The 27,140-nt window shown below is 35.8% G+C and overlaps 3 protein-coding genes and 1 non-coding gene across 4 annotated transcripts; 3 read left to right on the top strand and 1 right to left on the bottom strand.

Annotated features, from left to right (window-relative positions):
• The first annotated feature begins 776 nt into the window (after positions 1–776).
• LOC132185736 (bZIP transcription factor 29) lies at positions 777–5,042 on the top strand. Its single transcript, XM_059599515.1, has 5 exons — positions 777–1,012; positions 1,107–2,557; positions 2,660–2,792; positions 2,885–2,969; positions 4,467–5,042. Exons 2-5 carry the CDS (start codon positions 1,272–1,274, stop codon positions 4,715–4,717), a joined length of 1,755 nt encoding a protein of 584 aa, XP_059455498.1. The 5' UTR covers positions 777–1,012; positions 1,107–1,271; the 3' UTR covers positions 4,718–5,042.
• A 3,575-nt stretch (positions 5,043–8,617) lies between these two features.
• On the top strand, positions 8,618–8,701 carry TRNAL-CAA (transfer RNA leucine (anticodon CAA)). Its single transcript has one exon. It is a non-coding gene; the product is annotated as a tRNA-Leu (tRNA).
• A 67-nt stretch (positions 8,702–8,768) lies between these two features.
• Positions 8,769–15,412, top strand: LOC132174712 (tRNA-dihydrouridine(47) synthase [NAD(P)(+)]-like). The gene is made up of 10 exons (XM_059586361.1): positions 8,769–9,117; positions 9,345–9,461; positions 9,593–9,829; positions 10,598–10,823; positions 10,957–11,213; positions 11,698–11,970; positions 12,277–12,558; positions 12,696–12,816; positions 13,039–13,208; positions 14,995–15,412. The coding sequence occupies exons 1-10, from the start codon at positions 8,857–8,859 to the stop codon at positions 15,091–15,093; spliced, it is 2,043 nt and encodes a 680-aa protein (XP_059442344.1). The 5' UTR covers positions 8,769–8,856; the 3' UTR covers positions 15,094–15,412.
• A 2,252-nt stretch (positions 15,413–17,664) lies between these two features.
• Positions 17,665–19,910, bottom strand: LOC132174721 (amidophosphoribosyltransferase, chloroplastic). Its single transcript, XM_059586373.1, has one exon. The coding sequence runs from the start codon at positions 19,797–19,799 to the stop codon at positions 18,054–18,056; it is 1,746 nt and encodes a 581-aa protein (XP_059442356.1). The 5' UTR covers positions 19,800–19,910; the 3' UTR covers positions 17,665–18,053.
• Positions 19,911–27,140: the final 7,230 nt, after the last annotated feature.

Genomic DNA, 27,140 nt, shown 5'->3' with positions numbered 1-27,140 from the left:
TTATAAAATGTGATAATTTTTGTGTTGTCACCAAATAAATGAATACGAATGGTCATTATGTTCCAACTTCTTATATTCTTAATAATACTCATTCTTATTTCTAAGCAATCACAATTCTAATGTATTAAACATACTCTTACTATTATTTTCTTCTTCTTCTAAGCAATACAAGGGAGGAGGATGACTAAAGTCATTAGTGTTTAGTAAAAAACTAATGTCATTACCAAGTGATGATAATCCATGTGGAATAATTGACAAAACTAATAACAAGAACAAAAAAAGGATTATAATTAGAAAATTTAGCCCATTTTTAATAGGAACTTTTTTTTTTTCTAGGTTGCTTTTTATTTGATGCTAAAACTTATAATTCTTGTTTGCAAAATTAGATAATTAGATAAAAGATAAAAGCCATTAGAACTCAAACCAACGGTCCTAAAATCTTCATAGAATAAAAGCACAAAAATGGAAAGAAAAAAAAAAGGGGAATTCCTATAAATCCTGCTTACTAGAAAACTATAAAGGAGAGAACAAACAGAACGCGTAAAAGTTACGCGCTTCAACGCGGGCGTGAAAGCGGCAAACTTTATAAATATATATATATAAAAAAAAAACGAGTTGTGAGAGAAAATAATTGCAAAACAAGCTGCGGAGATTGGGAGAGGGAGGAAGGAGAGAGAGAGAGAGAGAGAGAAATGAAGTCGGAATGAAATTGAAATGCGGAGGAAATGCAAATTCCGCCCCAAATGAAATTCTTATTAAATTCACGCGTTGTAGTCATGAAATCCGTGTAGTCGTCGACGTTTTGGAGAGAGAGAGAGAGAGACAGAAAAAGAGCGAAACTTTCTTGAGCTCTTCTTCTTCTTGTAGAGAGACAGAGAGAGAGAGAGGGAGAGAGAGAGAGAGACTCTGTTGCTTCGACATTTTCGCCGGAAAAGCTTAAATGCGGCGTTGCCGGCGGAGAATTCTCTAACGAGCAACTTCTTGGTCTCTGGAAATTCCTGCTTTGAAAAGGGTACTCTTACATTTCTTGGTCAAAATTTCATTTTTAGCTCTTGGTTTTGCTGTTTTGGTTTGGTTTGTTTGATTTTTGTTGTATTTATGTGCAGATTGTTCAAATTTGATTTGTGGTGTGGAGTGGGTTTTTGTTTAGGCTTTGAATTGAGGCTTTAAGACTGTGGAGTGGTAGTTTATTGTGCTTTTCAAAGGACATAGTAGTATCTAAGAACTAGTTCTATATAGTGTAGCAGTGGGTTTTGAAGGAAAAAAGCAAAATGGGTGACACTGAAGAGGCTAATGGTGATATGATGCAAAGGCTTCAATCTTCATTTGGAACTTCTTCATCTTCCATTCTAAAGCAACCTTCTTTATCCATGGAACACCTCAATATACCCCAATTGAACCCTTCACTGAACCGTACCCGCCATTTTCAGCAAAATTTTAGTGGAGATGGTAGCAAAAGAGTTGGCATACCGCCTTCACACCCCCACCAGATCCCACCCATTTCGCCATATTCTCAGATCCCGGTGTCCCGGCCGGTCCAGCAAATGGGTTCGCAGAATTTTAGCCCAGGACCAACTCATTCGCGATCCTTATCGCAGCCATCGTCGTTTTTCTCGCTTGATTCGCTGCCCCCCTTAAGCCCGCCTATGTTTCGTGACTCCTCGTCCACATCGGTTTCGGATGCAGTGTCGACCGATGTGTCCATGGATGATCGAAATGCGGGTTCGCATTCATTGTTGCCTCCCTCGCCTTATATGAGGGCTGATTCTATGCGGGTTGGGGAGAGTTTACCCCCTCGGAAAGCACATAGAAGGTCTAATAGTGATATTCCTTTTGGGTTTTCAAGTGTGATGCAATCTTCGCCGCAGCTTGTTCCGTTGAGGGGTTCGGGTGTTTTAGAGAGGTCAGTGTCTGGTAGGGAGAATATGGGGACAGCAAAGCCGGCTCAGCCGGTTAAAAGGGAATCAACTTGGGAGAAAGGCGGTGATAACAATGCAGAAGGTATGGGTGAGAGGAAGTCAGAAGGGGAAGTTGTTGATGATCTTTTTTCTGCATATATGAATTTGGATAATATCGATGCGTTGAACTCTTCGGGTACAGACGAGAAGACTGGTAATGAGAATCGTGAGGACCTGGATAGTAGAGCAAGTGGGACCAAGACTAATGGAGGTGATAGCAGTGATAACGAAGCAGAAAGCAGTGTGAATGAAAGTGGGGGCAGTGTGCAGAGAATAGGTCCGAATTCTTCAGCTGAGAAGAGGGAAGGGATCAAAAGAAGTGCAGGGGGAGATATTGCCCCAACCACCAGACACTACAGGAGTGTTTCTATGGATAGCTTCATGGGGAAGTTGAACTTCAACGATGAGTCACCTAAAGTGCCACCTTCACCCGGAACTCGTCCCGGACAAATGTCACCCAGCAATTCGATTGATGGTAATTCAGCTGCCTTTAGCTTGGAGTTTGGAAATGGTGAGTTTAGTGGGGCAGAACTGAAGAAAATTATGGCAAATGAAAAACTTTCTGAGATTGCAATGACTGACCCAAAGCGTGCAAAAAGGTATGGCATTCTTCATCCAGTAAAGCTCAGCATGGTCAACTGAATAAATAACCAGAAGCATTACTTCTGTATTCTATTAACCTTGGTGGTTGATTAATATAGGATTTTGGCAAATCGGCAATCAGCTGCTCGTTCCAAAGAACGGAAGATGCGGTACATTTCAGAGTTGGAACACAAGGTACAGACTCTACAGACGGAAGCTACCACATTGTCTGCACAGCTTACATTATTACAGGTGGGGGACTTGAACTGTTGATATTTCTTTCCTTGTGTCTTTAGTTTCTATTTCTTAAATTTCTTTCCCTTGTCTTCTTACATTACGTGCAGAGGGATTCTGTTGGGCTCACAAACCAGAATAATGAATTGAAATTTCGTCTTCAAGCAATGGAACAACAGGCACAACTCCGAGATGGTACATATCTTCTCTTCTTCTTTTGTTTTTCTCCATTGGATAATAGATTTCACGGTGAGCAACTGTTGACACCTTTAATCTTGTGTTGGAAGTAATTTTTGGTAGTTGCTTCTTGTGATTGCTCGCCTATTTTTTGGTTATTGTTTTTGTTCCTATTTTTGCAGAAATATCTTTTATCGCTTTACATTCATTTGAATTGGTAATGGTATTTTATGTTGGCCACCTACATTGGCTCCATTACTTGATAAACATTAGGACTGTTTTCTCAGTGAAAGTATCTGATACTTGTTCAGTATCCACTATGATTGGGAGATGAGAGCTTCGGAATTTACCATTTTTCATTTCTGTTATTTGGTTCATTTCAGCAAGATCTATCAGATTTTTCATGGCACTTCAGCCATATAGAAAGTCTAACCGTGTCAAATTCTGATCCATCAGTTCCTCTATTCCTTGATGCAACCAACTTGACTTTAATGTACGTGGACCTGAACCACCCCCCCTAGATACTTAAATATAAGGAAGAAATGAGCTTGAAATGAAAAATTGATAATGGGGTCATTTTTAATTGGTAAGTAATTAATAAGAAAACATGAGGTCTCTGGAAAGCGAGATACCGGAATGTTTATGTAAAAGTTGGTGTTCTGAAAGAAATCTCTAGGATGAACTATTTATATGCTTGAAAGAAGTATTAAAATTGATGTAGCAAAAGTGAGCACTACGTTGGATATAGTTAGGAAACTAGAAAACATAAGAAAGTGGTTATAATTGTTAGAAGCATGGGATAGGACCTATGCGAAACAAGAACAGAGAATCATCTAAACATGGTTTAGTCATGAGTAAGAAAAACTAGTGCAACTGGGAATTGGATTACTTGGCTCAAGGTGATGGTATTAGGATGACAAGAGAAAAACTAGAAAGAGCATTTGTTGAGATTGCAGAAAAACACACGAGGGCTTAATTTTTATAATTTAGATATTACCGTCGATACGTCTACCTGAAATCAATTGAGATTAAGGCTTAGACGAGTTGATATTTTTGACCCTAGATAAACTTGGATGGTATGAACGTTCATGTAGCATGTCCCAGGTTGTTTAGACAGAGTAAATTGTCATATTAAGCTAGATTTTTGGAATAATTTAAAAGTATACATCAGTCGCTTGAAGAGCCATTACTTTTCATCCTTCTGCAAACATCCTAATGCTTATGTAACCAAGGAAAAAGATTTGCTTTCTATGTGCATTCTTTGTTTTAAGCTTTCAATATAGTATTGTATGTTGAGAATGGCCAACAGTCTGCTGAATCAGTTGACTTGGTTAGAAAGCGGTCGTGGGTGTCTTTTATTTTTTTAGTTTTCTTTCTGAATCTCCATTTTCAGTTCTCTTCTACCCTTGATGTCAAAATTTTATTTTTCAGTATGCAATTTGCATCAGCACCAAACTTGCTGCATTTATATAGACTGCTTATGTTACTTTTCCTGCTTGTGGTGTAATCGGACAGCTTTAAATGAAGCCTTGACGGCGGAGGTCCAACGGTTGAAGATTGCAACAGCAGAGTTGAGTGGGGAGCACCCTTCTAAGTGCATGGTTCCACAGCTTTCCGTTAACCCTCAAATGTTCCAGTTGATGCAGCAGCAGCAGCAGCAGTCTAGCCAGCTCAACATTCATCAGTTGCAACAGCAGCAGCAGCAGCAGCCTCAGTCACAGAAGCAGAATGGTGGCACAACCTCAAAACCTGAGTCTCTTCAATAGGTTGTGAAATATGGGTTTCTGTCAGTTGGGTGGCTCTTTATCTTTATCAAATTATTAGCCTTTAATATTCAGTAATTGTTGCTCAATGCATTCATTCATTATCATACTTGTCTTCAACAGACGTCTTTAAGGTTTGTTAATCATGTATTCAACCTGCAATGTGTGTCCATCTCGGACTATGTTATGAAATCATATATACAAGTCTCAACACTAATCTGTATGTTTTATTTCTGGAAGATACCTTGGAATGTAAGACATTAGAAGAGTTAAAAACTCTTCACTCTTCGTTTCTTTCAGGAAAGAATATGATGTTTCTTTTTTATTACCTTTTTTCTACTCATTGGGATAAGCTTTTACTGATATAAGCAAAACTTGATAGATATGCAATACAAATGAATCTCCAATGAAAGGTTATAATGGCCAAGTGGAGGCCATTCATTTGCGAGGAAATTAAAATTCAAAATGTTGAATTTTCGTCTTCTTTCTTGCTTATGATTGATTGATGCCTCAGTAACTGACCATTGCGTATTAATCAAGTCATCCAATCACGGGCTTCTCTTTTGACCTTTTCTCGGCAACCTTCTTGACTATCCTCAAAAAAGTAGGGGTGTCAAAAAATACCGGGGTACCGGAACCGGAAAACCGGGAAACCGGAAACCGGGGTCCCGGTTCCGGTTCCGGTTTGAAAAATCTAAAAACCGGGTACCCCAGTTCCGGTACCGGTTTTTGGTACCTGATTTTTACCGGGAATACCGGAACCGGGTTTCCATTTTATATATATATTAATATTTTTTACGTTTAGGTTTAGGGTATTTTAAAAAATTAAATTTTTATTTCCGAGGCCCAAATAGGCAAAAACAATGATTTTTTAGGATTTTTGGACTTTTTAAGGTTTATTTTTTAATTATTAACAAAGTCCTTTTAATTTAGACAAATAAACTAATAGATTTTTTTAAAAATGGGCCAACCTATAAAAAGAAAATTAGCTTATTTTAGGCCCAATACCTAAAATAAGCCCAAAAATCAATTTTTAAAAAAAACCGGTTACCGGACCGGGTAATATCGGAACCGGCCGGGTCCCGGTTCCGGTTCCGGTTTCTCAAAATTGAGAACCGGGGTACCCTGGTTCCGGTTCCGGTTTTGGCCAAAAACTGGAAAACCGGACCGGGTTGACACCTCTACAAAAAAGACTGAAACTGCAATCAAAGTTTTAGATAAGACAAACTGCCGAGAAGTGTTGTTAAAGTTTGTGTTTTGTTTTTAGAGTTAAAATTGCTTTATAAACTTTATTTTTACTCTCTAAGGGTTTTATTTTTATGATAAGAGGTCCATGTGGTTTTTATAATAGACCAAGTTACTCATTCGTTAGTTGACTTAACGAAAAATCATGTGGACCAATCAAATGTTAACTTGTGGCACTTACTTAATTTAAAAAAAAAAATTAAAAATAATGTATTTAAAAAAAAAAATTGGGGGTGGCTCTTGGCCATTTGGGGGTGGCTCGGCCACTCCCATGGAGCTTTGGGGGTGGCCGAAACCATCCCCAATGGTGGTTGGGGGTGGCCGAAGCCACTCCCTTGGCTCCAAGGGGGTGGCCGGCACCAAGGGGTTGGGCGAAACCACCCCCAATGGGTACTAGGGGTGGTTTTGGCCACCCCCAATTTTTTTGTTCTTTGTTTTTTTAAATACATTTTTTTTAATTAAAAAAAAAATTAAGTAGGTGTCACGTGTCAACATTTGATTAATCCACGTAGTTTTCCGTTAAATCAACTAACGGTCAACTGACGGAAGACTAACTTGGTCTATTATCAAAACCATAAGAATCTCCTGTGATAAAAATGAAACCCTAGGGAGGTAAAAATAAAGTTTCGAAACCTAAGGGGGTATTTAGTATTTAACCCTTGTTTTTATGTTTTATATATATAATAATAATAAACAACTCAAAATACAAAATAAAAATCTGTAATCTTTCTTGTTGCGGAAATATTTTGATAAAATAGGTGGTTAATTTTTACAAATGTAAGAGCTAATTTATTATGAAAATTAAAGAAAAAAACATATTAGGGTGGCCGTGGAGGAGGGGTGATCGCGTTGGCACCCTTAAATTTTTTCTTTAATTTTTATTTAGAAATAAGGCTCTATATCCGTTCAACTTTTTCAAAATAAATGTGTACTTTTTTTAAAAAATATTTTCTCAAAATATAGACTCGATGAGAACATTTTTAAAAACAATTTTCACCATTACGTCTGTAATGTTATGGCCAACTTCACCCAACCAAAGGGTGTCAGGAAGATTTTATTTAGAAACTTGTCAAAGCAAATTTTGTGCCTATTATAATCTCCTGGTGCCTTTAAATTTCAGAGAGACTAAAACATTTAGAGTTTCATGAGTCCAGCTTCAATCAATTCTTTTTCGCTCTCATTCCTTGGCCACCCTTGGCCACTCTTATAAGTTTGTAACCATGAAAAACGACCAATGACCAAACATTTCTACATTCCTTGTAAGTTCAAACTAACATTAATGGTCATGTGACATTGGGTTGGGTCTTGGACTTAAAACTTGGATCATTAGCACCCATGTTGGGTTGTGCCCAAATTATGGAGTAATCTAGAATCGTAGGCCCTGTTTGGTTTGTGGAATAAGTATTCCAGTAGAAAAAGAAATAGGTATTACTGGGAATAGAAGATGTCGAAATGAAATAATTATTTTAATTCTTTTGTTTGATAGCAACACATATTTCATTATTGGAATTAAACCAAAATTACTAAAAAACTCAAATAATATCTAATTTTTTCAACCAAAAAAAAAAAAAAACCTTATTGGTGGCCACCCCCAGAGGGCCATGTCGAGGGCCTCACGCCACCCCCTGTTCCTCATGTGGGTGGCCGGCCACCCACAATTTTTTTTTTAAAAAAATTTCTTTTTCTTTTTAAGTTAGAGAGAAATTTTTTTTTTAAAAAAAATGATTTTTTTTGGAAAACTTTGTCCATTCTTTGAGGAATAGCTATTCCTCTCAGTTTTTAGAGGAATGACTATTCATGTGTGTAAGGGATTAGTGATTTTCATGATAATAACTCCTATGAATACACACTTACCAAACAAAAGAATGGTTATTCCATAGGAATAGTCATTCCATTCCAGGGGTCTATTCCGCAAACTAAACGGGCCCTTAATTTTAAAACCACATTTTTATTATACCAATATTCCATGTTGCTGACGTAATAATGCCTATGAATACTTGAATCAGTCATTGTTAAAGAAATAGAGTAATGCCAGATATTATTAGGGGTGAAAAGGCGGGCGGTTATTAACCACGCCGCTAACCGCCTATATATATATATAGAAACAATGTCATGTGTAGTATGATATTATAACCATCTTTTCACCCCTACATATTATGCCCTTGTCTAACGCCATCCTACTAGGTTGATGTAGTTGTGCCCATCAACCCAGGTGGAGACGATGTGGTTGGTCCATGAATTTTCCTTCCTTTTGTCGCATTTTGCTTAAAGGGTTGAAGGGAGATGGTGCATTAAGTTGTTCTCAAGGGCCAACTTGATCCTCTTCCCCAGGAATTCCTAGGAGAACCGCCGACTCCAACTACCGTCCATCTATTAAAAAAATAAATTAATTGAGCTAATCCTCTTATACCATTAGTTAAGAATATTTCATAAAAATTATCTATGTAACCACGATTATATGACCAATCATATATCACATTTATTATTATTTTTTCCCAAATAATTTTATTAGGAACATTACTCCTTAAAAAAAAAAAAAAAAAGAATCAAGAACTAATTACCCATCAGCTAGGCATGATTGTAAGATCCTAAGAGGATAAAGTGTGGTTTTACGAATATCTTTAAAATACTATAAGTGGATAAAAAACTCATTGAGCAGTCAGGATGGCCGAGTGGTCTAAGGCGCCAGACTCAAGTTCTGGTCCTCGTGAGAGGGCGTGGGTTCAAATCCCACTTCTGACATTTTTATTTTTGCTTCTTTACGTCGTCGTTTAAAACCTAAGAACCCTAATAATTTTATCATTTTAATCCTCCTTCCCAGTACGCAGAACAGAGTGACGCACGAACGGTCTACTCTCACACATAGCAACTGAGCTCCAAGTCGACTCGACCACGCCATGGACGAGTCCCCGGCGGAGCTCGTCGTGGACGCGGTGAAGCTCTCGACGCAGCCACCGCTTTCTAACGGTTCTCAGCCAACGCCAGAAGAGCTGGCGGCCAAGGCCATAGCTCCCGTGAAGAAAGAGTTCCTTCGTCCTCCACCTCCCAGACTTTCCTCCACCTCTACCGGTCTCCAAAACAACACCGGTTCCCAAACTAAAGTCGTTTCCGCCAAGGAGAAGAAATCCAAACGCCAGCTCAAACGTGAACGCCATCAGGTCCTCTCTCTTTCTCTCGCTCTCTGTATTTGTGTGTGTTTCAAGTTTCTGAATTGAAATGCGATGAATCCAAGATGTATGGGAGCTAATGGTTGTGTGCGCGCGTGTATAAACTATGTGTATGCTTTGAGATTACGCATATCATTGACTGTTTGGAAAGAAAAGAAAAAAGAAAAGAAACGGAATTATTACCTGACTACAATAGAGATGTGTCCGAACCTTTGCAGGAACAAAAATCCACGCGAAGTATCTGTCCTCTAATAGCGAAGACCGGAGATGTTAGTTCGTGTCCGTATAACGATAGCTGCCGCTTCAGCCACGACTTACAGGGGTTTAAGGACCAGGTAGTAGAATTTGTAGAATGCGCATTTCGATTTTGAGTTGATTGCAGTTGTGTTAGTTGTCTGTGGTCTCGATTTGTAATTTTTCACCCTTATGATGGATTGTTGATTCAATGGGGTGTTGTTGAATGCAGAAACCGGCTGATCTTGAGGGAGAATGTCCTTTCGTGAATGCTGAAGAGCCGTGCCCCTATGGTTTGGCATGTAGGTTTTCGGGAACACATAAAGATGGTGTTCTCGCTGGAGGTTCGGATGCTCGGAAGAAAAACTTCGAGGTCAATGGATTGAACAAAGATATTCAAAGGCTCTTGTGGAAAAATAAAATGAGCTTTCCTAAGGCGGATGCCAAACTTAAAGCTCTTGGGCTCCTGGTATTGATAGTCACTATCCGTGCATCTATCTGTCTGTCTGTCTCTCCACGTGCGTGTTTGTGTGCAAGCATGTAATTACTTCATAGGATATAAACCATTTGAAGAAGCTTATCTTCTTTCTAAACCAGTTATGTGCTTTCTGGTTCTCTTTTGTATGTAGTACTTTGATTTCCTTGGTTGCTTATCTTGTGTTTTATTTGGTATCTTTCTATCAATCGTCTCTTATTATTATTATTATTTTTTTTGAGTTGGAGTTGAAACATAATTCGTTGATGGGCCTAGGGGTCACTGAAAAATGTCATGGACAATTGAATCATTCGACTGCCTTCTTGTAGACATCAGCACAAATCATTAAAATAGATTCAGAATCTTTGGACATCATTTTTACCCATCCTTGAACTTCTGACGTTGAGAGTCGTCCCATGACCAATGACCACCAAGGCTACAGAAAGGGCTGGTGACATGGCCATAAATCTAAATTCCTTCATTTAAGGAGTTTGACCAGAGAAGAATGGACTACGAAAATGCTACTTGAAAGAGAGAAGATTCATTTTGCTTGGTTGGGTTTACTTGTGTTAATGTTTTTGAGTAAATTCTTGATGTCCTTTTTATTTCTGGTTTTTCCTTATGCTGAACACTTCATTGGTTGGCGTAAAATTTATGGTAGAAATAGATGTATAATTTCTTTACTTTTTTTTGATAAGAACAAATAGATGTATAATTTCAGTGCATTTCATTTTAAGACATTATCCTTGAAATGTCTTGCAGGTAAAGGCGAAGTCAAAAATAAAAGTGCTGGAAAATGAGAAGGTTGACGAAACTGTTACAAGTGCTTGTCATGTGACTGATGGAAATGGCTGTAGTGAAGCGAACGGTGTCCCAGATACTAAATTGGACGGTGTAGCTGGAACAATTGAATCTCATGAACAACCCCTGAAGAAACAAAAATCTGTAATTGATGAAAACTGTAGCTCTGCTGAAGCCAACACTGGAGGTTTAGCTTTTATTCCAGTAGTTCACTTGTTTATTTGTTTCTTTTATCTCCTACTTTTTTGAAAAAATCATTTCCAGTGTTTAATATACTTCATCTAAGATCTAGGTGACTTAGCTTAAATATGTTGCAACAGATGTGACTTCCATGGAGAAATTGATTGGTGTAAGCAATACACAAACTGAACCAGAAGCTAGCACTGATATTATACCACCAGAAGCTGATAGAAGCATGAAATTAAACCCACGTGAAAAGAAGCTTATCGATTTTAGAGACAAGCTGTATCTTGCACCTTTAACCACTGTTGGGAATCTTCCTTTCCGAAGGGTTTGCAAAGTGTTAGGAGCGGATGTAACATGCGGTGAAATGGCAATGTGTACAAATCTTTTGCAGGTCTCTATATTGCTCTGGCTTCTGATTTTGCTGCTTAATTGCTTATATCACTTCAAAATGAACAAATCTTGTCACTAGGGGTTGACACCCTAGTGAATTATTTCTTCCTAAATTTTATATGGAATATTAATGCAGTTTTAAGTGGTACTGAAAATCTTAATTTTTGTCCTTTATCTGTTAAGGGATGCTTAGGTATACGTCTGAAGTTTTGTCATTCTGCCATGACAAGTAGCCAGAGTATTGATTGTCAACATAGAATTCCCAGTATAGGAAATCAGAGCTGTTTTCTCCAACTTCTATTCTGCAGGAAAATATTTAGTTTGCATTAAGAACTTGGCATAGTCCTTCCCCTTCTTCCCCCTTTTTCTTCTCATTTTTGTTTAGGGTTCCACTCAGATTCATGGCGTATTATATTCTGTGTTTCATACTTGAACTTTGACATGACCCATTTTTATGTTTTGGTTGCATTTTTCTTGTGGAATAGGGTCAAGCTTCAGAATGGGCCCTGCTGAGGAGACATTCTTCTGAGGATTTGTTTGGCGTACAGATATGTGGGGCATATCCAGACACAGTGGCACGGGTCATTGAACTTATAGATCAGGAATGCACGGTGGACTTTATTGATATAAACATGGGGTGCCCAATTGATATTGTAGTGGACAAGGGTGCTGGATCTGCTCTTCTTAATAAACCAATGCGGATAAAAAGCATTATGGAAGCAGCTTCTGGCACAGTGGACAAACCTATAACTCTCAAGGTGCTGGTTTAAGATTTATGTAGTTTTTCCCCTCTCTTTTCTTGTTGTAAATGTGAATCAAGTTGCCTGTGTTAGTTTCCGTAGAGAAATAAACATACCCGTTTTAGCATCTCTTAGCTGGAAAATGCGTTAACAATTTGTTTCTTTCTTCTCTGCTTCTAAAATTATAAATTGCTTGTGATGGCCAATGCTCCCTTCTACTACCTGGAGTTTGCTGAACTGATTTAAACTTTCTTTTATTGTTTTTTTCCCTCATCAAGCTTGTCCAAGATGCATTATACTATTTTTTTTTCCTGGTTGCTCCAGGTGCGAACTGGTTTTTTTGAAGGAAAAAATCGCATTGATTCACTAATAACAGAACTTGGCAACTGGGGAGCTAGCGCGGTAACAATACATGGTCGATCACGTCAGCAACGGTACAGCAAACTTGCTAACTGGGACTACATATACCAGTGTGCTAGAAAGGCTCCTGCTGTTTTGCCTGTCCTGGGAAATGGGGATGTTCTCTCATATTTAGACTGGAACAGGCACAAAGCTGACTGTCCTGAGCTCGCTACATGCATGATTGCTCGAGGAGCACTCATTAAGGTTTGCATATTTTTAAGCTTTGACTCCCCTCCCCCCCAACCTAACACACACGAACATCTGGAAGCTAGCTGAATTTTATGTTTTCTTTCAAGAAAGTTGACTTAAAAAATGTAAATATGAAACTTTGTGCTTTGCAGCCTTGGATATTTACTGAAATCAAGGAACAGAGGCACTGGGACATTAGTTCTGGGGAACGATTAAATATTTTGAAGGATTTTGTACGTGTTGGCCTTGAACATTGGGGTTCTGACATGAAAGGTATATCTTATTTCTCGAATTGGCAGTAATAGTTCTATCTTGTTGATGCACTAAATGGAGTTGTAATCCTGATTTGTCATATAGTAATATTGATTGGCCCCAAAGGTAGATTTAGTTGCTCTTAACAATACATCTCCCGTGTACCTAAAAAGAAATATCAGAGAGTGCAGCTCCTCTATGAAATTAGATTTGGTCTTTATTTGCCGGGTCTTCTGTCTGCAGGAGTGGAGACGACAAGGCGTTTCTTATTGGAATGGCTTAGCTATACTTGTAGGTACATACCTGTTGGTCTTTTAGATGTCGTCCCTCAACAACTGAACTGGCGCCCACCCTCCTTCTCCGGTCGTGATGACCTTGAGACATTAATGGCCTCAGATTCTGCAGCCGACTGGGTATGCACTTCTACAATTGCTCATTTGTTTCACAATTAACCATCTAGACATTCAAGTTTGTAGGGGTGTCAATATGGTTAGCGGTTAGCGGTTATTGCGGTTACAGTTAGCAATAACTACTAACCGTAACTGCCTTAGCGATTAGTAGATTTCACTAATTGCAACCGCTAACCGCTATTAACCGCCGATTAGCGGTTAGTAAAATAAGTAACTACCTGCTAACCGCTTTTTCAAAATTGGGCTTTTTTTGGGAGTGTTTGGGCTTTTTTTTTACTGTACCATTTTTTACCCTTATTTGTTTTTTGTATTTTTAGTGTTTTCTTAGGCTCAATTGCTATAAAAAGAGCTCGTATTGAAAAATCAAAAATATTTGACTCCAAATTTACATTTACTTGTACTTTAAAAACAAATTCCTTAAATATTAAATTATAATTGGTTAACTTAAAAAAAAAAAAAAAAAAAAAAAATTCAACACAACATATAAAAAAAGTTCACACAACTGTCACAACATATAAAAAAAAATATTAAAAAAGTTCAACACAACATATCAAAGAAGTTCAAATAAACATATGATATATACGATTATATGTCATATTATATATGATTATATGTATTATTTATTATTATATAATCATATGATTTAATGATCAATTTATCATGTGATATAATCATATCAATTATAGTGATAATATTACTAAAATTAGAATGATAATACATTAATACTTCAATTGTGTTTATAAGTAACACATTGTTTAATCAAATGTCAATTACTTAATTTGATATTATACGAATCACATTATCATTGTACATTAATAACATGATTCACTTGAATAAAGTATTTGAATTGTCATTGAATCATATGATTAAGTATTGATATTTTACATTTATATTATTCATATGCATATATGTATAATTATAATTTATAACATATATAGACTTGTAAGTTTATAACATACATTGGAATTAAGCCTCTAGGTACTTAATTGTTGTATTAGTATGAATCGGTATACTTATGACTTATGTCATATTATATATGTATAATTTGTTATTATATAATCATATAAATTAGAATGATAATACATTAATACTTCAATTGTGGTTATAAGTAACACATTATTGAATCTAATGTCAATTACTTAATTTGATATTATACGAATCACATTATTATTGTACATTAATAATATGATTAATTTGAATAAAGTATTTGAATTGTCATTGAATCATATGATTAAGTATTGATCTTATACATTTATATTATTCATATGCATATATGTATAATTATAATTTATAACATATATAGACTTATAAGTTTATAACATACATTGGAACTAAGTCTCTAGATACTTAATTGTTGTATTAGTATGAATTAGTATACTTATGAGTTATGTCATATTATATATGTATAATTTATTATTATATAATCAAATGATTTAATGATCAATTGATCATGTGATATAATCATATAAATTATAGTGATAATATATTAATACTCAAATTGTGATTTAATTATCAAAAAAAAAAAAAAAGTGATTTAATGATCAAGTGATTATGTTATATGTATGGATATTATTATAATTATAATTATAAAAATATATTATATAAAAATGCGATTAGCGTTGTAAACCCAATAACCTCTAACCGCTAACCGCTAGGCGGTTATAGCGGTTAGGCAGTTAGCGGTTAATACGGTTAAGTGGTTAAGTGGTTAACGATTATAGCGGTTAGCGGTTAACGGGCGATTTGACCCCCTTACAAGTTTGGTTACGTTTCCTTTTCATTTGTGCAGATTCGGATATCCGAGATGTTGCTCGGCAAGGTTCCGGATGGCTTCACATTTGCAGCAAAGCATAAATCTAATGCTTATGACCGGGCGGAAAACGGCTGACTTTTTACTTTCAACACCATGGGTGTTTTTTTTTATTTATTTTCTGGATGCCGGTGTTAGAACCAGGTGATGGCATATACTTGAAAGAAATCTTGCACTTACTGCTCAGTGTTTGAATAATAGGGAAAAGAAGGTGAGCATGTAACCTACTAAGTTTTGTTGACATATCTGTACAATAATTTGAAGGCTGTTCGTCAATTGGCTACCTAAATTTTGAAGCTCTTTAATTGGTCATGTGACAACGTTGTAACTTTGTCGGGAGACAATAACATGCAATTTTCTTGAGTTGAATTAGTATAACGCTACTGGATTAGATTTCTCTTCTGTTTTGGCCCTTTTGGGTGACTTTTATGCTTACCAGTCAATATAACCGACGCCTGTGAACTCTAGTTGTCTAGCATGCGGATCAATTAGGTGACGTTGCTCAACCTGCCACATGAAAAAGTGGGCCTTTTTTTTTTTTTTTTGTATGACTTAAAAATTTGATATTTGATATGGACCTAACACGAAATTAGCGATTTAAAATTAAGAAGTTTTATCTGTTTAATTAAATTAGTTAAATTATAATTGACTTATTCGACATTTGACATAAGGGTTGACAATTTTTTTTTTTTTTATGACAAGCAAATCTAAAATAAAGTCAACACGAAATTAGCAACTGAAAGTTTATTATTAAATGGGTTTGATTATAATTCAATAGGTTGATTTATAATTGACTTATATGATCTTATATTTATGCCTACTTAGAGTTGACATGTCGACATAAAGGGTGTAAATGGCTTATGAGCATCGCTAGAATAAGCCAAGATCTATTTGTTACATCAATGGAAGAATAAGCAAAGATTTATTTGTCAAATCAATGGAATATGAAATATACTAATGGGCAAAGTTTCTCACAACTTTTAATCATATTAAAACAAACGTCTATTTAATATATTTAATAAATTGAGTTTAAGAAATTTTCATGTATTAGGAAACTAGTATTTTTTTTTTCTTCTTTTCTTATTACAAAAACGACGATTACAAATAAAGCGATAAACGACATGTAAATAAAACTGAAAAATAAAGTCAATCAAGAACAACTACAACTACAAGAAGGTCTTTCTCACTAACAATCAGAATTGATGGAGCCCCGAGGGTGAGGGAAGAGATCGGAATGCTGCTAGATGAACATTTAGCTACAGCCTATTTTGCAACATAATAAGTGCAGAAGTTTGTACTTCTATTGACTTTCCTTGCTTCCTAAGAGGAAGAAGTTAAAATTGAGTCAAGAATGTCGGAGATGATAAGAGAGATCCTCGAATCTTGAGATAAACAGGGTTGTTGATGAGCGAAGATGACTATTTGGAGTTAGCTTATGAGATAAAGGAATCCAGATCGAGGAAAACCGCTAGGGGAACTGCTATAGCTTCCTCATAATTAAGAAGGCTGGGAAACTAGTATCTTGATCACATAAAACTTCAAGTTAACATTTGGCTTTCTAGAGCGATGAAAACCGAACAATATGGCTCATGGATTGCCATTATCGGGATACTCGGTTTCTTAGTCACTTTCGATGTTGTTCGACGGTCAAAATACTGACCTCTGATTGCAACATTATGGCTATTTGGCTAGGGGACAATGAACTAGTAATTCTATTCACCACCTTCTCCCCTCAACTTCCTCTCATCATCCAAAAACTCATGAGGCATCATTCCTCTGACTAAAAAACTAATATCCATGTACTAAATGCTATAAAAGACTACGCCGCATAAACTTTGAGAAATAGAAAGGAGATGTGGGGTAATATATAGCATTACTCTGCAATTAACTAGTGCATTGTTGTCACGTACTGCACAAAATCATTTTGTTTACTTTGCACGCTCGTGCAATTATCATTGTCGATTTCCATGTCTACATCTTGATGGCAGGATGTTCATCTTGGATCCTCTCTTAACAAGAGTGTCTTTTCTTTCAACAGGTTCATTACCTGCAAGAAACCATCTTGCAATCCCTCCAAATCATCCATTTCAAAAAAATAATAATAATAAAATTAAAATAAAATTAAAATTAAAATGGTTTCTTAGATTTTTGCCTGGTGCCAAACTTTTCAGTGAACAGATCTGAACCAACCTTTTGATGATCTATAAAAACAGCTCAGATAACTTGTACATTCAATGCAACAGCTCCATCAAGACAATGAAAATGAAATAATTCAAATTGTTGAGTTTAATCTCACGAAAAGGGAAATCATATGGAAGATGGAAGCCGTCAGAAATTTGAAATTGGAGCACTCATGCAAAGCTAGATTTTGATGCGGATGAGGCCAAAAAGGAGACTGTATTTGCCACATCCAAAACAATGGCTCCATCAAAGTCTCCTAATGATGTATGATTCCATTCTTATATTTATAGGCTCACATGGTTCAACCTTTTATCGCTTAAACCAAGTCTTTTGCAACAGAAGACCATAATTTACAAGGATACTGAAAGATACATGTTTCATAACATAAAGTTTCTATCCTACTAACATAAAGCGAGTGATCCATGACAAAATGCTGAAAAAGATCTGTACCAAAAGAAAAGACAGTAGTAGGAAGAACTAGAAAGATTTAGTTAAAAACTCTTGATATCAGAGCACATCTCGATACGGAAGATTTAACCTTTTATAACAAAACCATGTCAAGAGAAATCTAGTAAGGTCAAAGAACATTGTCTATCAACAAGAAATCAAAAACCAAATAAAAGTCAGATGCAAAACTGAATAGTACGACTAACAAAATTGTATAAGCCTTAGCTTTAAGAATCCAAATATCATTTGAGGAAGCGCATAGTACTATAATTAGAGATCAGTGGAGACATCTATCACTCACCACATCTCATATCTGATAGCCCTACATCCTGCACTGGGGATCACAAAAAGCATCTATACTGTAAAGCCGACAAATTGCGACGAACAAAACCGTCAATGTATAGCAGCCATTAGGCACTGCCAACCTCCAATTCTGACTTTGGTTTTGCTTTTACCCAACCACCATCAATGGATTCTAGACTCCCAGTTATTCCATCATCGACAAAATCACCAACCCTTTTCACCTTAAGCTCTGTTGGCTCAACAGGATACTTCCCAGAGAAGCAAGCATAACAAAAGTTGGGAGAATCATCACCCAACAACTTCGTCAAGCTATCCATTGGCAGAAAAGCAAGTGAATCTGACCCAATATACTCCTTAATCTCCTCCACACTCATCCTATTGGAAATCAACTCCTCCGAACTAGGTGTATCCACTCCATAATAGCAAGACCCGATAATTGGTGGGCTTGCAATCCTCATGTGAACTTCCTTAGCTCCTGCCTCCTTTATCAACCTAACAATCTTTGAAGAAGTTGTTCCCCTCACAATTGAGTCATCCACAACCACAACCCTCTTCCCCTCCAACACTGCTCGCACAGGTGACAACTTAAGCTTCACACCAAAGTCCCTTATCTTCTGTGATGGTTCAATGAAAGTCCTGCCAACATAGTGTGACCTTATCAAACCCTGCTGAAATGGGACTCCAGCTTTTGCAGCGTAACCAAGTGCAGCCACTACCCCGGAATCCGGCACCGCTATCACAACATCACAGTCAACTGGGGACTCAGTTGCAAGTATCTCACCAAACCTCCGGCGAGAATCATACACAGACCGCCCGAAAATAATCGAATTGGGCAAAGCAAAGTATATATGCTCAAAGATACACTGCTTCGGTTCAGGATGAGGCATTAGGCAGAGTGAGTAAATCCCAGTTTTGTCAACCACCACAACTTCACCAGGAAAGACCTCCCTCTCATATGTGGCTTCAATCAAATCAAGCGCACAAGTCTCAGATGCAAACACTACAGCACCATTGCTCCTCCTTCCCATAACCAAAGGCCTAAACCCATAAGGGTCTCGCACCGCAACCAGCTTATCATTGGTCAAGAAAACCATTGAATAAGCCCCCTCAAGCTTCTCACACGCGTCAACAATCCTCATAACAAAAGGCCTCGCTTTTGAAATAGCAATAAGATGAAGCACAACCTCAGTATCAGAGCTAGTATTAAAAATTGAACCAGTGTCTTCGAGATTAGCACGAAGAGAACGGTAATTTACCAAATTACCATTGTGGGCAACCCCAACAGAGCCAAACCTGTACCCTGCAACAAAGGGCTGCACGTTCTTGAGCATAGACGAACCGGCCGTCGAGTACCGGACGTGACCGATAGCCAAATCTCCAGGCAACTGATCGAGTTTCGACTCGCTGAACACGTCGGAGACTAATCCCACCCCGGTAACCGAATGAAGCACGTCGTTATCCACCGCGACGATGCCGGCGCCTTCCTGGCCACGGTGCTGGAGCGCGTGGAGAGCCAAGTAGCTGAGCCGAGCGGCCTCTGGATCGCCAAAAATGCCAACGACGCCGCACTCTTCGCGCGGCTTATCGTCGTCATCGAAATCCACAGAATGGTCATCTGGGTACGGTTTATTTGAGGGGAAAAAGTCGGAGATAGGGTTTTTTGATGAGGCCGTGAGAGGGGCTTTGTGGGGGTGAGAGGCGGTGGGGTATTGGTAAAAGTGCGGTTTGAGAGGGAACGAGGGTTTTGGGAGGGTTTTGGAGGGCAGAGAGAGATAAGTATGTGGTAGGTTTCGAGAGAGAGGAGTGGGTTGTGACAGAGAGGAAGAGACGGGGGAAAAATTGGTGGCGGCCATGGTAGTCAGTAACAGAGCTTGGAGAAGGAGAAGAGGGAGAGAGTTTTTAAAGCAGTGATAGAAAAATAGTTTGAAGTTAATATGTTCTAGGTTTCAAGAGTTTGAGGGAAATTAGAATCAAAAGCGGTGGTTGTTTTGCACTGAATAAACGCAATTGGACTGTGAGATAAAAATAAAAATTTTCTGATGAGAAAATATTTTTCAATTTATTTAAAATAGTGTAAGTGCGTTTTAAATATTTATAGATATTTGATATTATTTTTAATGGGTTGAAAAATATTTCCTTAAAACTGATTTAGAAAAAATTTTCAATAAAAATTACATTTTTTTTTCTTTTTTCTCTTTTAAATTAGTATTTTTATATCTCCTAAAAATCCTTATTAAGATATGATAATATTGTCTCTGTTTCAAATATTTTTTTAAATTTTTTTTTTTTTAAAAAAAATAGTAGGCTGGTGAGACCAATTGTGGCTCCTAACTGGACGTAACGATTGTAGCACCTACCCGTTGAGAGCTGCATAAGAGTCCGACTGAGCCATATCTTGACCCAACCCTACCAAGGCATCAATGAGAATTAATAGCGGCTAATACTAATTAAACATATGTGAGAATTTTTTATTGCGAAAATTTAAACCAACAGCCCTAGTACATGTTCTGATCAATTAAAAATTTCATTGGGTCATTGAATCATCATCATTGATGGCCTGTTTCAAATATTGAAATGGGTAAGATATAATGTATATATATATATATATATATATATATAATGACTTACATGTCAACATATGAACTACTAAATTTATAAAATAAATCCTCTCTATTTCAGTTATACCACAAGAATTTTGAGATACGCAGAATAATTAATTCCTAAGAATAAAAAATCTTTTCTATTTTAACAGCTAATGCTAATTTGGTTATGCTCATGATATGTTGTGAATTTGTGATTGTTGAGGGCCAGAAGAGGAAAGGAAAACTGATAAAAAAATTAAAAATTAAAAATTAAAACTTAAAAAAAAAAAAGAAAAAAAAAAAGAGGGTGGCTTTCGGTGACCTTTTGTATATAAATAAATAAATAAATAATAAATATTTACAGTGGGGTTGGAGTTTTCTTAGTCAAACCTTGACTTTATGGGTGGTCGGCACTCGGCAGGTCCAACACTTTAGAATGAGGCGGTCGTACGATGGTCCGATGCTGTCACCGTGAGCAAGCAGACCATCTCATCTCACACGCTTGTGATGAGTTGTGATGTTAACGGGCATGCTGATTTTTTGCCTTTTATTTTTTAATTCTTTTGTGTGAATAAATGGATTACCCCTTTCATATAAATATATATATATATAGGTGATAAGAAATAAGAGGGGTTAGAGGAGGACTTTTGCGACAAAAGTAGCCAAAGATCAAGGTGAGGAGAAGAAAATGAAATTTCTTCTAGAATACTTCAATAGGGTTGTCTTACGTGAGAGAGTTAAGATCCAGAAAAAAATAATTTTTTATAGAATTTGTAAACTCGACACGAAACATATGAAAGTAACATATTGTGATAAAGAAATTTGATTTGATTAATTAAATGGGTCAGATGATGATTAATTTATATAATTTTATATTTATCTCTTAATCTAATTTAAACTCGACACAAAAACACAAATTATCGCTCCTAATGAGTTTCATTTGTCGAGATGGAATCTATTAAATCTATCAAAGCAAGTGGAGCCTGCCTTGGAATATTCAAATAGATTTTTTAGGTTCCTCGTCCAATCAAAGGAAATGTCCTTTACATCATTTTTGCAGTTGATGGTTTAACATTAGTTAAGTAAATTTGGAGTTAGCCTGCCCAATTATAATTATTAGACTCTATGTCTTTTTTGGATTCGGATATCCAGCAATTTTACTGCTCAAATTGTTAATAACATAAATAGCAAATATAATAAAGTTTTGTATAAGGCTCGCTTGTCTGAATAGGGGGCGGGTTTGCCAAAATTAGCTTGGACAAGTAGACCTCATAGAGGCCGTTTCATATTTATTATCTAAATTGCTATTAATCCAAATAATATAATTGCTTGAAATCTTTCTATCTTCATGCATATATGTGATTAAATTGGCATCAAACTCCTTCAATCTTTTTTCTCAAAAGGAGGAGTAAATCAAAAGTTATTTTTTGAATAAATGTCACCTCAGATATTTTCTTTCTATCCCAAGGACTAAGTCAAAAAGGGTAGAACTGAATCTGGTGATAGGATTTTAGGTATATTTATGGTCAACATTGTGGTGCTATATAGTAATATATTCTAAATGCGATTTTGGATGGTATGAAAGAGTGGCCCGTTTGGTAACTTTATTTTATTTTATTTTATTTATATCACAAATCATTAATTTTTTTATCAAAAAATTATTATAAAAATAATAATTTTTTTTTTTCATTTTTTAATACAAAAAATTTAAAACTTTATACAAGGCAACAGTGATTTGCCAAACAAGGAATTGTATGGTACACTTGCATAAACAGGCTGGCTAAAGAGGTGGTTGTACAAGTTTGATGAAATTTCTGTGCAGCTATCGAAAGTGAACCCTAAAATCCCATGGGCCAATAGAAATGGCTAATAAACATAGGGATGACAAAGGATGCACCACCACCACACCCTCAAACACAATATAAAGGTTCCCCTTTTTTTTTTTTTATGGCCAAATTAGAAGAAAAAAAGATCTTTTATGCAGCCAACACCCCTATCCCCATCTCTCCATCTTCAATACCTTTACTCTTCTCCCAACTATCTTCTCCATCTTATGACATGTTGCACAAAAATACAAATTCACACAACCATCTTTTGATGTGATTTTATTTATCAAATAATGAGAGATTCTATGTATTATCCTTCATTTTCCTAATAAAAAAATTCAATGCAATAAGTCACGAACACTCTGGTTTAGAGCATGTTTAAGATTGTATTTGAGAAATAGAGCTTTTAAATCAAAAAACACTTTTTAGCAAAATCTACATTTTAATGCATTTGTCAAAAATGTGTTTTTGTCATTTTTGAACTCTTAAAAGCGTTTTCAATTTTTTTTTACCAAATATATATATATATATTTTTTCTTCAAACGGACTTTGAGTGTTAAACGTACTTTTAGACTTCTCAAACACACCCAAATAAGTCCTTAGAGTTGTATGTAACATGGCTAACTAAAAGCCTAAAAAACATGTTAATTTGATTCTTTAAATCAAATGCATTTTGTATTTGAGTTACAATGCTTCTCCAAATGTGGAAAAGTAATTTGCATCAATGCATAAATTCTAATGCTTTCATCTCTTCCACTCTTTCTTTCTTTATTCTCTTTTCCTCCCTCTTTCATCAAATATCACGGGAATGTTTGGTTTGAAAGATAAAATAAAAGAAATAATAATTAAATGTATAGTACATTTAAAAAAGTTATTAGCTAAAATAAAATAAATAAAAAAGTAATTTTTAATTAGTTATTCAATATAAAAATATAAAAAAAGTACAAGTTGAATTCGAAAATTTGAAACCACACTATCAATATAGGGATGGAGCATGCCCACTTACCAACTTGACTACCCTCGTGGGCCACGTATTGTCCATCTTGCTAACTTGTAAACTATTAAATTAAAATGGTTCCATCTTGACCCAATTGAACAAGGAAAAAGGTTACAAGATAACATTCTTACTACTTTTGATCCGAAAGGAATCAAAGGAAGAAAGAGTAGGTGATCTTAAAATCGGAAAAAGGTGGGTTTCTCAATAATAAACCAAAAACAAACTAAAATAGTGAACAAATAATTACATAAAATAGGAAATTGGTCAAACAAATGACCTGATCCTTTCAAATGGCCGCACAAGGTAGTTACACAAGCAAAAATGGTACAAATTAAGGCGACACATGTTTGAGCCCCCACATGAACTCCCTTTTGATTTATCCACATACGAGCTAGGTGTTTTTCGTCCCATCCCATATATATATATATATATATATATCCAATCTTGCATATACTCACAATATAAATACAAATTATGTTGGAATATCGATTAAATTGTTAAATTTATATATTAAAAAGATTAAATTAATATATTTTGTTTATTTTTTTGTTAATACTGAATAGACACCAGTTTAATTTTTTTTATATATTAATTTAATCTTCAATCTTTTATATATATAAAACTATGGCAGATTAAAGGGTTACAACTTACAACACTCTGCCATGTTTTAGTATAGTGTAATAAAATTGATATATATATATATATATATATATATATAATTTTTCATAAAATTCTATTTAAAACAGTCAAAGGCTCGATTTAAAAACATTGTGTTTAGTTATGGTTGGCAATTTTTATGTAATCAATATGAACCTAATATGAAATTAAAAGAATAGAGTTGATGAGTTTGACCTGTTTAATTAAATGAATCGGACTATGATCGACTTAAATAGTCATATATCAAGGCATCAGGGACAAATCTACAGCCATGGTTTGTCCCCCCAAATTTTTTACAAATTTGCCTAAAATATACCATACTTCCCCAAAAAAATCCATGTCCCAAAAATAATTTGTGAACCCATTATTTATTCCTTTGAGCCCGCAAAAAAAAAAATTGTGTCCCCTTTTAATTCTTTTTTTTAGTTTACCCCCTCTTTCAACATAAAAAACCTAAAATACCCCATTCATTTTGTTTCCTTTCATATTCTAGTTCGCTTCTAACTAGAAGCTCAATTTGGTTTGAGATTCTGATTGAATATATAAAAAGAAAAGTTAAAATGGTTTGGGTTCTTTGAGTGGCTTTTAACCAACAATCAGTTACCATTGTTTGACTCGACTCTTAGTATTGTTATTTGGAGCTTCAGGAAATTGTTAGAAAAAAAGAATATACACTCAAATGTATTGCTTTTCTTGTTTATTTTGCTAGTTATTTATAATATTGTGTGTTTGTGATGCTATGAGATTAAATGTAATACTTCTATGCTTTTATTTTATATAAACACGCACAAACTCGCATATAAAGAGATTATATGTATCTATGTGCTTTTGTATTTATATAAGTTTGTCCATATAAAAAAAAAAAAAAAATCCGTCCCCCTACATCATAAATCCTAGTTTTGCCACTGCAAGGCATCAACATAACCAAAACCTGAAATACGACATAATGAATAACAACTTTTGACATAGTATATAAACCCGATATAAACCTTATACAAAATTAGAGAATTAAGATTGTGAGATTTAAGCCGTATAATTAAATACTAAGTTATAGTTAACTTATATAATACGACCTAAACTGACGCTCGCCCATTGGTTACAACCAAAGGCGCCGTCTGAAAAAGCGTTTTCTAGTTGGTCAGGGCCAAAACAACCAATTGATATATGAGCCAGCGCTACAATTCTTAGGTCCTCCCACCCACGCACTGACGCACAAACCTGAAGAAGAAGAAGAAGAAGAAGAAACTTCCGATGGCGCCGCCTCCAGGACCCTATTCCGGGACTAGCACCCTCGCTTTGGTAAATCCATTTCTGTCTCACTCTGTTTGGTTTCCGAGAAAAGAAAAAGTCAAAATCTTGAATCTCTGAAACTTTTCTAAATCTTTATGGGGTTTGGCTTAATAGGTGGCTCGTGCTTCGGCCTTCTCTATTGGACTCGTTTACGGTGGCCTCAAGCTCAAGTACCTCAAGGTATAGTACCCCATCATTTGCTTCTTATTCTTTAAGCAAAAAATGCTATCTTTCGGTTGGATAAGCCTGAATTGTTTGTGGGCAATCAATTTCATTGGCATCAGATTTCTTAGTTTTAGAGTTAAGATCTCGATCACTAAATGTAGATTCAATCCGTAGTTGATAGTTCAATTTTAATCATCTTTTGTGTTGTGCGTACCAGTCTCTCATTGTACATTTTGGGTCCAATTTGGTTCTATTATGCTAAAACTTGTTGATTACAACTTCCCATTTGCAAATCAAGTTATTATTATCAATTGGTTGATGGGTTGCTCTAAAGCAGTAATACCGGAAGCTCAATATGAAACTTTTGTCTAGAATTCACAAGCGATTATGAGGCACTAATATGGTGATTTTTTATGAAGGATATTTTTGTGGCTTTCCCTTTCCTTTGTATTCTCTGTCACTCTCTAATCTTATCACGATAAAGCAATTTCCTTGCTGATTTTTTTTTTTTTAGTTGCTTTATGCATTCTTGTGTAAATTTGTTCGCCTTTGGTTCAGTTTCACTTGAGTTCAAAGTCATTGCTGGGCTATATGGAATGATAATCTATTGTTGTGCTTTATGGAACGACAATCTTGTGCTTCTTTTTGAGTCAATCTTGTGCTTCTTTGCCGTGTTTCTTTATGTCTACACAATATCACAAAGTGCATTTACATATGCCTTATATTGTTTATGTATATATTTTTATTTTTTCACCTTCAGGCAAAGGCTAACTCTCAAAAGAAAGCTGAAGCAAAGGCTCATCACTGAAGGGAGTGGGCTCTTTTTATTGTTGGAATTGAGGTATGTGCTCCATTGGGAGTAGAAATAATGCATAATGATGGACTGTACCAATTTTTTCATATTTGCTTAGAAACATTTGGATTATGGTGGACAGCTTATAGCTGCTGAGGTTTCTACGAGAATTGTTAACTTAGTCCTCTTGAGATTTCTTTACTTGGTTCGCCTTGGCAATAGGGATGGTGTTTCAGTTTCTATTGCTTTGTGCACCATGGGAAAAATGTTAGAAGATGGTTTCTTCCCTTTACTTGAATAATTATTGTTTTTGGCTGAAGCCCTATTGCATGGTTTCTGCAGTGTTTCATACATACTTAACTCTCTAGGGATTTACTTGTGGTATTGATCTTTGTGATGTAACTAGTAATGATTCTTGTTGATCTGCGGTTAAAACGGCTAATATTCTACAAAATTCAGAAGTACCTCGATACTCTTGTTGCAGTCGGACTTTATTTTTAAATGATGTGAAAACTTTTATTTGTATGGAGAATACCTTGGTTTCTTTCATTAGGCTTCTTGGTTGTGATTGACCAAAATTGTTCTTCAATATCAGATCTTTAGTGCTTGTGCTTTTGTGAAGCAAGTAGAGTTTTGAGCGTATGATGTTCTTGGAACTCTGCTTCCATTATGAAAAGTGAGTCTTATAGATAATGATGACCCAAGTACACTTCCGTTCAAACAATTTTAAGTCTTTTGTGTTTTAGGTTGTTTATTAATGTTTTTGTTTTGAAAACAGAAAACAAAAGTGAGAAAGAGAATGATTTAACAAAGTCATTATATTCTGTGATGAAAGAATTAGACTGCTTGTCTAATAGACATATAGATATTATTGGTAACAGGAA

Source organism: Corylus avellana, chromosome ca1 (genome assembly GCF_901000735.1).
Source record: "Corylus avellana chromosome ca1, CavTom2PMs-1.0".
NCBI classification, from domain to species: Eukaryota; Viridiplantae; Streptophyta; class Magnoliopsida; order Fagales; family Betulaceae; genus Corylus; species Corylus avellana.
Note: the sequence above shows the minus strand (reverse complement) of the source record. Positions and strands in the feature narration are given on the sequence as shown.